Source organism: Euprymna scolopes, chromosome 33 (assembly GCF_053919585.1).
Source record: "Euprymna scolopes isolate OS-2025 chromosome 33, ASM5391958v1, whole genome shotgun sequence".
NCBI classification, from domain to species: domain Eukaryota; kingdom Metazoa; phylum Mollusca; class Cephalopoda; order Sepiida; family Sepiolidae; genus Euprymna; species Euprymna scolopes.
The window spans coordinates 61,710,153-61,725,866 of record NC_136514.1 but is presented as its reverse complement, the minus strand read 5'-3'; the positions used below and the strand labels follow the sequence as shown (position 1 = coordinate 61,725,866).

Genomic DNA, 15,714 nt, shown 5'->3' with positions numbered 1-15,714 from the left:
TGGCCTGTACTGAGAGAGGGATGAACGGTCACCTGAATTCTTAAATACAGGGCATACTGATGAGATTTTCCAGGGTGATGGGAAGATGGACGCTAGTTCTGGTTGAATTTTTTTTAGTACTATAATTGGAATACCGTCAGGGCCGGTTGCTTTACTGGAATCAAGGTTTAACTATCCGTCGGATCTGATACACATCCTTTTTAAACATGGTACGCAGAGGTAGATCCGATATAAATGTACGGAAACTATCCCAGTCAGCCATAGTGTATCGATATACTGTATGATGGAGAGGTACGTCTGAGGACATTTCATATTTATCTTAATTGATACAACTGAGTGGTCAGAAGATCCAAGAGGAGACAGAATGGAAACTGAATATAGTTCAGGGCAAATTGTGAGAAAAAGGTCGAGGAGACTCGCATACTGGCCATCATTATCGGGCACACGGGTGGGTTCGTGAACAATCTGAGTGAGGTCATAAGCAATGGAGAAATCATGACAGAATCTTCCCTCATCATTGGTCTTGTTTGAGTGGGTCAACTATTCCACATCGTGAACATTGAAGTCTCCACATACGTGAATGTTAGCTGAAGGATAAGCTGATAGAACTTGGTCAATTTTCTCAGATATGCTTTTAAAGATAGTAACTCCGCTGTGGTGGGGGCGATAGAGAGTAAATATAAATGCAGTAGTGTAAGCTAATGCAACCCGGAAGCACATATAGGGTAAGTTAGGGTCTTCTCTGGAGATGTCCCTTCCACATGGAAAGCTATCGTTAATATAGGCACATATTCCATGCCCATATCTATCTTGGGGGTTAGATTTAGAAGTTAAGTTAGAGTATCCTTTCATTACAGACTCATTTAGGGAAATAGTCTGTCCAATGCCAGTTTCGCTTAAAAATAAAAGGTCTAGTTTAGTCTCCTGTAATTGAGCTTCAACCTCTGGAAGCTTAAAACGTAGACCTTTGATGTTAGAGAAGGAGACATGGTAGTAGTGGTCTAACTTGGATGTTGGAGTTCCGGGTTTATACGTGCATTTTTTTCTTGAAACTTGTCATGATGGAATTTTGGAATTTGTGGACTAGGTCGTCAGACTTGCTTAGAGCAGGACAGAGAGGGGAAACTAAGAGAGAAAAAGAAACGAAGAAATTTTTTTTTGTAGGACATGATAAGGTAAAGCCGTAACAATTACCCACTAATATGGCATCGGGAATCCCCACCAGAAGCTACTGCATGGCACAGACTCCATTCACCAAATGGCAATACAGCAGCCCCAGTACTTTGCACCTGCTGATAGGACAGTCTTCTTAGTGGTTAATCCAGGGTTCGGGTCCCTGACTATCAGGCGGATAACATCAGCCCAAATAAAACGTTTACTTCCAGCACCCTTACTAGTTACATGGCTACAAGGATAGACATAGAAGCGGAAAATTTCCGCCATCTCTGTTGACTGTTCACGCAAAATGCTGCCAACCTAGAATACCGCCTTTTCTTCTCTCTTTTTCAGAAAAATCACTCATTAGAAAAATGAGGACTGAGGGACAAATAAGGAGAAGCGAGAGTAACGGGAGCTGCCGATAACGCATCCACAAAGAGTTCTCTACACTCCATTAAAAAATTATTAAGTATTGTACTTTATAAAAGTCCAACCGGCGTGTTTTAAAGAGAAAGTATGGTGATAGATTCACCTCTCACGAACTAACAATGAATACAATTTTCTGATCTATTTTTGCAATCAACTTGGTAGATATAATTACCATTAATGACGAGAAAACAATATCATTAAATAAAACAATCAGAAAATAAAAATATAAATTAAGTACTGAAATAAAATGTAGTTATTAATATTTTAAATTAAACAGAAAAATTAAAATAGCAGCCGCTTATCCCGAACAAGCTCGTCTCCAAAATGCAAACTGTTGAAGAGAATTTGGCTTTAACATCTGCGTCCCAAAATACTTTTTTTTATTATTTTTTTAAAAGATTTAATTAAATTAGATTAAATTAATCTAATGAAGAAGAAGTAGAAGGAAAAAGAAGAAGAATACGGAATCTTCATTCACATTGGAATTCATAAACAATAAACATAATTTTATTTCATTTGTAACTTGAAATTACAAAATAATAGTTGACATTTGGTTCGGTGTTGTAAACATAATTACAAATGAGTCCTTATGTCTTCCCAAACAACACCGAGTATGCCTGCTGGTGAATAATATGTATTAAACATGATAAAATTAGAACATGTTTTCTCTAATCACCCTTGCTATTTACGCGAGCCATGATAGTTAATCTAATTTTACCACAAACTTCCGTTTTATTTTCAATCCAGTCTTGTTGCTGTGTTTATACTTGTCAGTAATTATGCCTAACGGTATAAAATTAGAAGATCTCGTTAAGGTTGACTGCACTCAACAGTGTTCTAATTATCTGTGAATACCCAGTTTCACTAGATTAATTATTTTTAGATGAGTTCGTCGGTCGACTTTCGTCGGTCTGTCACACTGAACATTGAAATGAATTGATAGATGTGCTCGCGCGTCTATATCCGTCTTGTTGTCCCATCGGTTATGAAATTCTAAAATATCGTTTGTTTTGCCATGCTTAAGTTGAAAATGTAAGATTACAAAATATATGATAGAATTAATAAACTCTATACATTCTATAAATAAAGTCTATATGACGATGAAGAAAACTATTTTACCTCAATGTTATAGTTATAATAAAATTACTTTTTGAAACGGGTGTACATGTGAATAAATATTGCTGAGGGTTAATTTTTTAAGGTGGTATGATATTTTTTAAATATAGTGCCAGCCATCTTGTAGTGTACTCGACTATGGTATATATTAGATGTTTTGCGCGTTGAAAATAGACAAAAATTATAAACCGTTGGCTTAGAACAAGTGCTTTATGCCAAATTGATGGTTGAATATGGTTTAATTTGTGCTCATTTTTTGCATTCAATTTATTATTCCTTTTTAACCTCTAATCATTGAATGGATATCAATATTCAGTTCGCTGCACTTTATCATGGCATAGATCCATACAAAATTTCAGCCAGATCGGCTCAGTAATTTCTGAGATAATTTCTAGAGTAAATGTGGTATTGTGGTGACTAATCCCCATTAATCACTATTATACCTAATTTGTATCAAACGGATACCATAATACTTAGTCCGCTTCACCTTAATATAACAAAGATTTTTACAAATTTGTGTCAGATCACCCTAGATAAAACATTGAATGGGAAAACAGACTAAGAGAATACATATATAAGCCGTATTTACACGGTGCTGTGCAGTGATGACAATGTGTTATGAGTGATGGAGGGTGAAAGTCAAATAGTTATAAAATTTAGACATCATAGACTTTTTAAAATACGAATAGGTTTAAGTAGAAAGTTTCAAAGATTCGCCCACGCAACCCTTTTCACATGTTCCTAATATGTTTTGATGTCTGGTTTTTCAGTCCTTTTGTTGTTGACATTCGAAAAGTTCAATCTGCTTCAGATTACATTCAAATCTGAGCGATTGTAAATCGTTCATATTGATCTTTCTTCACACATTTCTCTTTAACCGTTTTTTGCACTTCCACTTCTTTTAACTTCCAGTACGATTATGATAAATTTCTTCCTTCAAAGTTATCAATGACGGATATGATGTTTTACTTCTAACTAACGTATTTAATCACGTCTACCTATACTTGGGAAAGTCATCAGAAACTCTCCCAGTTATTAGTGAACTAATATTGAAAATTATAATCCCAATTCTTTATAGCGGTATATAAATTAAAAAAAAAATAGGAACAATATTACTCTAAAAGATAACGTGCCTTTATCTACTTGTCTCCCCGCGAAGGTTTGTTTTAAATTTGGAGAAAATTAAAATCAATCAAAAAGGGCACTATAAATTTAGACAAATACGAAATTATCCTGCCTATATAAAATTTCCAAAGACAAAAAAGATTAAGTGTAATATCAGAGAATATACTACAGTTTGCTCTTCGACAGGAGAATTCATCATATGTTGCATATGTGTGCACTTAGGTACATCCATGTAGTTCACTTCAATTTTATCCAATCAAACATTTACCTTGTCTCATAATTTTTTTATTCTCCTCGTGTTAGTTATTTTATTGTTTGTTGTTTAATTTGACGAAAATATTTTATTTGCATATTTGAATATTTTATTCCATCAATTATATCGAAATGTTACTTATCTATCTCATAGAGAAATATGTTTGTTTCAATATCGAAGTCAGTAGTCGTCTCCATTTTTTTTCAAATCGCAAAGCAATATTTAACAATCATCTTTAATGTTAAGAATCAAATTCAATTAAGAGCAGATGTCTTTTGCGGTTGCAGGAATCATTTTCGAGATGGCGTCTTCATTAGTTGAAATGGTAGCTTAAGTAGCTCCATGGAAACTATAAATTAAGAAATATTTTTCCCAGTTATTCATTCAAAGACAGAAATATATATATATATATATATATATATATATATATATATATATATATATATATATATACATATATATACATATATATATGCATATATATATATATATTTACAGAAAGAGAGAGAAAGAAAGAGAGAGATAAAAACGGAATAAACCAAATTATGTGTTCATCAACATTTCGCCTTTGTTTTGAGACTTCCTCTGGATGAATGAAATTAAGGAAACAAAACACCAGTACAAATATTTGAAAATATACATTTGATGTAATGAAATGTATAACCCTGTCTCATTTCAGAAACCGTAAGGTTGTTGATAATAAAAAAAAGGGCTATTGACTAATTATATGTATTTATTATTATAGATTTTTTAGTTTTATTTATTGACTAATGATATGTATTAATTATTATAGAATTTTTTAGTTTTATTTATTGACTAATTATATGCATTAATTATTATAGAATTTTTAAGTTTTATTTATTGACTAATTATATGCATTAATTATTATAGAATTTTTTAGTTGTATGTATTGACTAATTATATGCATTAATTATCATAGAATTTTAAAGTTTTATTAATTGACTAATACTATGCATCAATTATTATAGAATTTTTTAGTTTTATTTATTGACTAATTATATGCATTAATTATTATAGATTTTTATGTTTTATTTATTGACTAATTATATGCATTAATTATTATAGAATTTTTATGTTTTATTTATTGACTAAATTATATGCATTAATTATTATAGATTTTTTAGTTTTATTTATTGACTAATGATATGTATTAATTATTATAGAATTTTTTAGTTTTATTTATTGACTAATTATATGCATTAATTATTATAGATTTTTATGTTTTATTTATTGACTAATTATATGCATTAATTATTATAGAATTTTTTAGTTTTATTTATTGACTAATTATATGCATTAATTATTATAGATTTTTATGTTTTATTTATTGACTAATTATATGCATTAATTATTATAGATTTTTATGTTTTATTTATTGACTAAATTATATGCATTAATTATTATAGATTTTTATGTTTTATTTATTGACTAATTATATGCATTAATTATTATAGATTTTTATGTTTTATTTATTGACTAATTATATGCATTAATTATTATAGATTTTTATGTTTTATTTATTGACTAATTATATGCATTAATTATTATAGAATTTTTATGTTTTATTTATTGACTAATTATATGCATTAATTATTATAGATTTTTATGTTTTATTTATTGACTAATTTATATGCATTAATTATTATAGATTTTTATGTTTTATTTATTGACTAATTATATGCATTAATTATTATAGATTTTTATGTTTTATTTATTGACTAATTATATGCATTAATTATTATAGAATTTTTATGTTTTATTTATTGACTAATTATATGCATTAATTATTATAGATTTTTATGTTTTATTTATTGACTAATTATATGCATTAATTATTATAGAATTTTTATGTTTTATTTATTGACTAATTATATGCATTAATTATTATAGAATTTTTATGTTTTATTTATTGACTAAATTATATGCATTAATTATTATAGATTTTTATGTTTTATTTATTGACTAATTATATGCATTAATTATTATAGAATTTTTATGTTTTATTTATTGACTAATTATATGCATTAATTATTATAGAATTTTTATGTTTTATTAATTGACTAATTATATGCATTAATTATTATAGAATTTTTCAGTTTTATTTATTGACTAAATTATATGCATTAATTATTATAGAATTTTTATGTTTTATTTATTGACTAAATTATATGCATTAATTATTATAGAATTTTTATGTTTTATTTATTGACTAATTATATGCATTAATTATTATAGAATTTTTTAGTTATATTTCTTGACTAATTATATATATTAATTATTATAGAATTTTTCAGTTTTATTTATTGACTAAATTATATGCATTAATTATTATAGATTTTTATGTTTTATTTATTGACTAAATTATATGCATTAATTATTATAGATTTTTATGTTTTATTTATTGACTAATTATATGCATTAATTATTATAGAATTTTTTAGTTATATTTATTGACTAATTATATATATTAATTATTATAGAATTTTTCAGTTTTATTTATTGACTAATTATATATATATTAATTATTATAGAATTTTTCAGTTTTATTTATTGATTAATTATATGCATTAATTATTATAGAATTTTTCAGTTTTATTTATTGACTAATTATATATATATTAATTATTATAGAATTTTTCAGTTTTATTTATTGACTAATTATATTTATTAATTATTATAGAATTTTTCAGTTTTATTTATTGACTATGTATATATATTAATTATTATAGAATTTTTCAGTTTTATTTATTGACTAATTATATATATTAATTATTATAGAATTTTTAAGTTTTATTTATTGACTAATTATATATATTAATTATTATGGCATTTTTCAGTTTTATTTATTGACTAATTATATATATTAATTATTATAGAATTTTTAAGTTTTATTTATTGACTAATTATATATATTAATTATTATAGAATTTTTAAGTTTTATTTATTGACTAATTATATATATTAATTATTATGGAATTTTTCAGTTTTATTTATTGACTAATTATATATATAAATTATTATAGAATTTTTAAGTTTTATTTATTGACTAATTATATATATTAATTATTATAGAATTTTTAAGTTTTATTTATTGACTAATTATATATATAAATTATTATAGATTTTTTCAGTTTTATTTATTGACTTATTATATATATAAATTATTATAGAATTTTTCAGTTTTATTTATTGACTAATTATATGTATTAATTATTATAGAATTTTTCAGTTTTATTTATTGACTAATTATATATATTAATTATTATAGAATTTTTAAGTTTTATTTATTGACTAATTATATATATTAATTATTATAGAATTTTTAAGTTTTATTTATTGACTAATTATATATATAAATTATTATAGATTTTTTCAGTTTTATTTATTGACTTATTATATATATAAATTATTATAGAATTTTTCAGTTTTATTTATTGACTAATTATATGTATTAATTATTATAGAATTTTTCAGTTTTATTTATTGACTAATTATATATATTAATTATTATAGAATTTTTAAGTTTTATTTATTGACTAATTATATATATTAATTATTATAGAATTTTTAAGTTTTATTTATTGACTAATTATATACATTAATTATTATAGATTTTTAGTAGTATTTATTGACTCATTATATGCATTAATTATTATATAATTTTTTTTTGACTAATCATATGCATTATTTATTAAAGAATTTTTAGTTTAATTTATTGACTAATTATATGTATTAATTATTATAGAATTTTTTTAGTTTTATTTATTGACTAATTATACATATTAATTATTATAGAATTTTTTAGTTATATTTATTGACTAATTATATGCATTAATTATTATAGTATTTTTTAGTTTTATTTATTGACTAATTATATGCATTAATTATTATAGAATTTTTTAGTTGTATGTATTGACTAATTATATGTATTAATTATTATAGAATTTATTTAGTTTTATTTATTGACTAATCATATATATTAATTATTATAGAATTTTTAGTTTTATTTATTGACTAATTATATGTATTAATTATTATAGAATTTTGTAAGTTTTATTTATTGACTAATGATGTATATTAATTATTATATAGTTATTTAGTTTTATTTATTGACTCATTATATATACTTAATATTATAGAATTTTTTCGTTATATTTATTGACTAATTAAATGTATTAATTATTATAGAATTTTTTAGTTTTATTAATTGACTAATTATATGCATTAATTATTATAGAATTTTTTAGTTTTATTTATTGACTAGTTATATGCATAAATTATTATAGAGTTTTTCAGTTTTATTTATTGACTAATTATATGCATTAATTATTATAGAATTTTTCAGTTTTATTTATTGACTAATTATATAAATTAATTATTATAGAATTTTTAAGTTTAATTTATTGACTAATTATATGCATTTATTATTATAGATTTTATAAGTTTTATTTATTGACTAATTATATATATATTAATTATTATAGAATTTTTAAGTTTAATTTATTGACTAATTATATATATAAATTATTATAGAATTTTTAAGTTTTATTTATTGACTAATTATATGCATTAATTATTTTAGAATTTTTAAGTTTTATTTATTGACTAATTATATGCATTAATTATTTTAGAATTTTTTAGTTTTATTTATTGACTAATTATATGCATTCATTATTATAGAATCTTTTAGTTTTATTTAATGACTTATTATATGCATTAATTATTATAGAATTTTTGAGTTTTATTTATTGACTATTTATATGCATAAATTATTATAGAATTTTTAAGTTTTATTTATTGACTAATTATATGCATTAATTATTATAGAATTTTTTAGTTATATTTATTGACTAATTATATGTATTAATCATTATAGAATTTTTTAGTTTTATTTATTGACTAATTTTATATATTAATTATTATAGAATTTTTTTTAGTTTTATTTATTGACTAATAATATATATTAATTATTATAGAATTTTTTGTTTTATTTATTGACAAATTATATGTATTTATTCTTATAGAATTTTTAAGTTTTATTTATTGACTAATTATATATATTAAGTATTATAGAATTGTTCAGTTTTATTTATTGACTAATTATATATATTGATTATTATAGAATTTTTAAGTTTTATTTATTGACTAATTATATATATTAATTATTATAGAATTTTTCAGTTTTATTTCTTGACTAATTATATATATTAATTATTATAGAATTTTTCAGTTTTATTTATTGACTAATTATATCTATTAATTATTATAGAATTTTTAAGTTTTATTTATTGACTAATTATATATATTAATTATTATAGAATTTTTCAGTTTTATTTATTGACTAATTATATATATTAATTATTATAGAATTTTTAAGTTTTATTTATTGACTAATTATATATATTAATTATTATAGAATTTTTCAGTTTTATTTATTGACTAATTATATATATTGATTATTATAGAATTTTTATGTTTTATTTATTGACTAATTATATATATTAATTATTATAGAATTTTTAAGTTTTATTTATTGACTAATTATATATTAATTATTATAGAATTTTTTAGTTTTATTTATTGACTAATTATATATATTAATTATTATAGAAATTTTAAGTTTGATTTATTGACTAATTATATATATTAATTATTATAGAATTTTTCAGTTTTATTTATTGACTAATTATATATATTAATTATTATAGAATTTTTCAGTTTTATTTATTGACTAATTATATATATTAATTATTATAGAATTTTTAAGTTTTATTTATTGACTAATTATATATATTAATTATTATAGAATTTTTCAGTTTTATTTATTGACTAATTATATATATTAATTATTATAGAATTTTTCAGTTTTATTTATTGACTAATTATATATATTAATTATTATAGAATTTTTATGTTTTATTTATTGACTTATTATATATATTAATTATTATAGAATTTTTCAGTTTTATTTATTGACTAATTATATATATTGATTATTATAGAATTTTTAAGTTTTATTTATTGACTAATTATATATATTACTTATTATAGAATTTTTAAGTTTTATTTATTGACTAATTATATATATTAATTATTATAGAATTTTTCAGTTTTATTTATTGACTAATTATATATATTAATTATTATAGAATTTTTAAGTTTTATTTATTGACTAATTATATATATTAATTATTATAGAATTTTTCAGTTTTATTTATTGACTAATTATATATATTGATTATTATAGAATTTTTAAGTTTTATTTATTGACTAATTATATATATTAATTATTATAGAATTTTTATGTTTTATTTATTGACTAATTATATATATTAATTATTATAGAATTTTTCAGTTTTATTTATTGACTAATTATATATATTAATTATTATAGAATTTTTAAGTTTTTTTTATTGACTAATTATATATATTAATTATTATAGAATTTTTCAGTTTTATTAATTGACTAATTATATATATTGATTATTATAGAATTTTTAAGTTTTATTTATTGACTAATTATATATATTAATTATTATAGAATTTTTCAGTTTTATTTATTGACTAATTATATATATTAATTATTATAGAATTTTTAAGTTTTATTTATTGACTAATTATATATATTAATTATTATAGAATTTTTAAGTTTTATTTATTGACTAATTATATATATTAATTATTATAGAATTTTTCAGTTTTATTTATTGACTAATAATATATTAATTATTATAGAATTTTTAAGTTTTATTTATTGACTAATTATATATATTAATTATTATAGAATTTTTAAGTTTTATTTATTGACTGATTATATGTATTTATTATTATAGAATTTTTAACTTTTATTTATTGACTAATTATATACATTAATTATTATAGGATTTTTCAGTTTTATTTATTGACTAATTATATATATTAATTATTATAGAATTGTTTAGTTTTATTTATTGACTAATTATATATATTAATTATTATAGATTTTTAGTAGTATTTATTGACTAAGTATATGCATTAATTATTATAGAATTTTTTAGCTTTATTTATTGATTAATTATATATATTAATTATTATAGAATGTTTTAGTTTTATTTATTGACTGATTATATATATAAATTATTATAGAATATTTGTAGTTTTATTTATTGACTAATTATATGTATTAATTATTATAGAATATTGCTAGTTTTATTTATTGACTAATTATATGCATTAATTATTATAGAATTTTTTTTTGACTAATCATATGCATTATTTATTAAAGAATTTTTAGTTTTATTTATTGACTAATTATACATATTAATTATTATAGAATCTTTTAGCTTTATTTATTGACTAATTATATGCATTAATTATTATAGAATTTTTTACTTGTATTTATTGACTAATTATATGTATTAATTATTATAGAATTTTTTAGTTTTGTTTATTGACTAATTATACATATTAATTTTTATAGAATTTTTTAGTTATATTTATTGACTAATTATATGCACAAATTATTATAGAATTTGTAAGTTTTATTTATTGACTGATTATATGCATTAATTATTATAGAATTTTTTAGTTTTATTTATTGACTAATTATATGTATCAATATTATAGAATTTTTTTAGTTTTATTTATTGACTAATCATATATATTAATTATTATATAATTATTTAGTTTTATTTATTGACTAATTATACATATTAATTTTTATAGAATTTTTAAGTTTTATGTATTGACTAATTATATGCATTAATTATTATAGAATTTTTAAGTTTTATTTATTGACTAATTATATGCATTAATTATTATAGAATTTTTTAGTTTTATTTATTGACTAATTATATGCATTAATTATTATAGAATTTTAAAGTTTTATTTATTGACTAATTATATGTATTAATTATTATAGAACTTTTTAGTTTTATTTATTGAATAATTATATGCATTAATTATTATAGAATTTTTTAGTTGTATGTATTGACTAATTATATGTATTAATATTATAGAATTTTTAAGTTTTATGTATTGACTAATTATATGCATTAATTATTATAGAATTTTTAAGTTTTATTTATTGACTAATTATATGCATTAATTATTATAGAATCTTTTTAGTTTTATTTATTGACTAATTATATGCATTAATTATTATAGAATTTTAAAGTTTTATTTATTGACCAATTATATGTATTAATTATTATAGAACTTTTTAGTTTTATTTATTGAATAATTATATGCATTAATTATTATAGAATTTTTAAGTTTTATGTATTGACTAATTATATGCATTAATTATTATAGAATTTTTAAGTTTTATTTATTGACTAATTATATGCATTAATTATTATAGAACTTTTTAGTTTTATTTATTGACTAATTATATGCATTAATTATTATAGAATTTTAAAGTTTTATTTATTGACTAATTATATGCATTAATTATTATAGAATTTTTTAGTTTTATTTATTGACTAATTATATGCATTAATTATTATAGAATTTTTTAGTTTTATTTATTGAATAATTATATGCATTAATTATTATAGAATTTTTTAGTTGTATGTATTGACTAATTATATGTATTAATATTATAGAATTTTTTTAGTTTTATTTATTGACTAATCATATATATTAATAATTATATAATTATTTAGTTTTATTTATTGACTAAGTATATATACTTAATATTATAGAATTTTTTTGTTTTATTTATTGACTAATTTAATGTATTAATTATTATAGGATTTTTTTTATTTATTGAATAATTATATGTATTAATTATTATAGAATTTTTTAGTTTTATTTATTGACTTATTATATGTATTAATTATTAAAGAATTTTTTTCCGAAAAGGATATGAATTCCATAATATCTTTTTATAAACGCCTATATGAAGTTATAAAATCTTACTAGACTCAAAATCAATGCCAATTGTTATTTACCATAAGCCCAAGAGTGTTCAAACGATGCAAAACATCGCAACCGACCACATCATGTACTGTGGGACTAATTCTTATTTTAAACAAGGGAGATAATTTAATTCTTTCAATTCTACAAAACGTCTTAGCTTCTTTCTTTCCAGCTGACTATAAACACGGTCGGGTTCAAGTCTAAGTTAAATATGTTCTTGCTGAACTCTTCTCTTATATAATTAAACTCACGTTTCAGCATTACTAATCACATTGTTGTCTCATCTTTTACTTTACACTCATTAACCCTTATCGTCGAATATGCCCCGTATACTTGATAAGTGGTGGCTTTTAAGTAAAAAAGCAAAGCAGGGCAGCATTAAAACCTTCCGTGCGAAACGTGTTAAATATACGCTTTCTTTTCTATTTTAAATCAGAAGTGAGAAATTCCGGTTAGTGGAGATTCCTTATGAGACAGAGTATTTAAAAAGATTCAGCATGACCAATTGGAGCAGTGGACCAGCTTTTATTAACAATAACTTTATTGATTAGCACTTTATATTTAGTGTATTTGTGTAATGAAACGGATTATTTTATCTACTTTTTGTTTAAAAACACTATTCTCAACAAGAAAGTAAAGAAAATTCTAATATTTATAAATATAAAAACATGTAAGTATGCCTACGTTTACATAGAGAAAGATTAGATAAGTTTATATGCTTATATATTTTTTTTTCAGTCGGCATTCACCCTAAACCGATTACATAGTCTTCCTGCGACGGAGAAAGTTTCATGGAAATATCAAGTTCACAAATGATCGCCAGTCGCATGCATAATCCGATAATGGAAGATAATAACGTTAGATGTTTACAGTTCTTGTATGAAGTGTCGATATCCTCCTACATGCAGCGCCTGGTATTCCTAAATTATCACCAATCTGGTACTGACTTGGATCAACATTGTTTAACTCTTGTTCTCTAACTAGAATCGGTGTAATTATATCATATGTACTATTTAGACATTGGATGAACATTATTCACTTTCAAACTAATATATCATTATCAATTTGAAACAGTTATGAACAATTTGGAACATGCATGAATGAGCATAATGCGGGTTATATTTAGCTTGGTTTTATGTAATAGATATAAAAGAGTCTCATTAATTAAAGTTCATATTCCTTTAATTTTTGTGAAATTTTAAAAGTAGGTAATCGACATAAATTCATGAATATTCTTTTCTATTTCTTTTATTTTGGAGCATAAAATGTATAAAAATGTTGAATTTGGTAGGGCACAAATTTCCATTTCAATTGAATTTGATCCATAGTCATTAGACCCTAATTAAGCAAAGTTCCCTGAATTTCAATTTACTCTTAAGTCGCCTTAAGCTTAAAGCTTAAATTGTAAATATCTTTTAGAACCAAAACCATATAATGGATTTTGATGAGAATTGGAATACGGATTCTAAATGCAAATGTTTAGTGACTTGATTTTAACTTTTATAAGAAGGCATAAATGTGATACAAAACTGTTTTGTTCCACGAATTTTACCTGCCCTGGGACAAGTATTCTCCTAGTTTTATATATAAAATTAGTTGCAATGTTATTTTCTTAAGGGATCTTGGCGGTTTTATTTGCAGTATCAAACAGAGAACAAGAAAGTATATTTCAAATTATCTTGTATTGGTGTTTTCTGCATAATCAAATTGTCCTACATTGCTGTTTTCTAAACATTTCTTCAGTTATTTTTCTGGTGAGATATCGAATTCAAAAAAGAATTTCAGGGAATCGTGAACTTTTTCTCACTGATATTTTCTATATTCATTCACTCTTGTGCGCATATATTGATTTTTGTTCTTTTCTCTTTTCTTTTCTAGTATGCCAGTGCGGTCGAGTCCCGGACGAACAACGCCTCTACCGAGAACTTATGACCGGTTATGAGAAATCAGTTCGCCCTGTTATCAATGCTTCCACTATTCTAATGGTCCGGTTTGGCCTTCGACTCAATCAGATCGTCGATCTCGTAAGTAATGTATAAGGAGTTTGGGAAAATGTATCGACTAACAACCAATTTATATTCTTATGGAATCTCATGCAGCGTATTATTACGAAGAATGTCTTGTTAATAAAATCTTTTGCATAAAGTATTTTGAAGAGTCTAATCCAACGCAGCGATGGACGATTACATTTTTAGGAAGCCTTTGGCGTAGTAGGGTTATAAAATGAAAAGAATTTATATGGAACGAAATCAGTCCAATACCATAAGTTATATATGTATATGTTATGTATTGTGGATTCAAAAGACATGTTCGCGTAAGGTTGTGAAGTAACAAGAGATTTGTAGCGTGCTATAAATATTCAGTGAGTCTTATAATTGAGCATCATTTTTTTGTACAGCATAAATGCCCTAAAATGCAACTTTTTGATATGTTTCTAAATTTTTAGATGAGGGTTGAAAGTGCAATCCTCATTGCAGACGACACTCAAAATACAACTGAGCATTACGTAGGACTTCTATCTAGTCATGTTATCAGCGTGAGTTAAATAAAGCGCTCCGTTCGAGATTTCATGCTAATTTCCGAGTCCAACAGAAAGATTATTGACTTCGACGGAAATCCACTAGTCTGACGAGATACACATAAAGAAATTCGGAAGTTACATCGACTTAAACGTTGTAAAAATAGTCCGAATAATTAAAATCATACGAAAT

At 21.9% G+C, this 15,714-nt stretch overlaps 1 protein-coding gene across 1 annotated transcript in view; it reads left to right on the top strand.

Annotated features, from left to right (window-relative positions):
• The window catches only part of LOC145258256 (neuronal acetylcholine receptor subunit alpha-10-like), an 800,162-nt gene that overhangs the window by 680,499 nt on the left and 103,949 nt on the right, over positions 1 to 15,714 (top strand). The window contains exon 5 of the mRNA XM_080116238.1: positions 14,882 to 15,027. Coding sequence (XP_079972364.1) covers positions 14,882 to 15,027 — 146 coding nt within the window. The remainder of the gene's footprint in view (positions 1 to 14,881; positions 15,028 to 15,714) is intronic.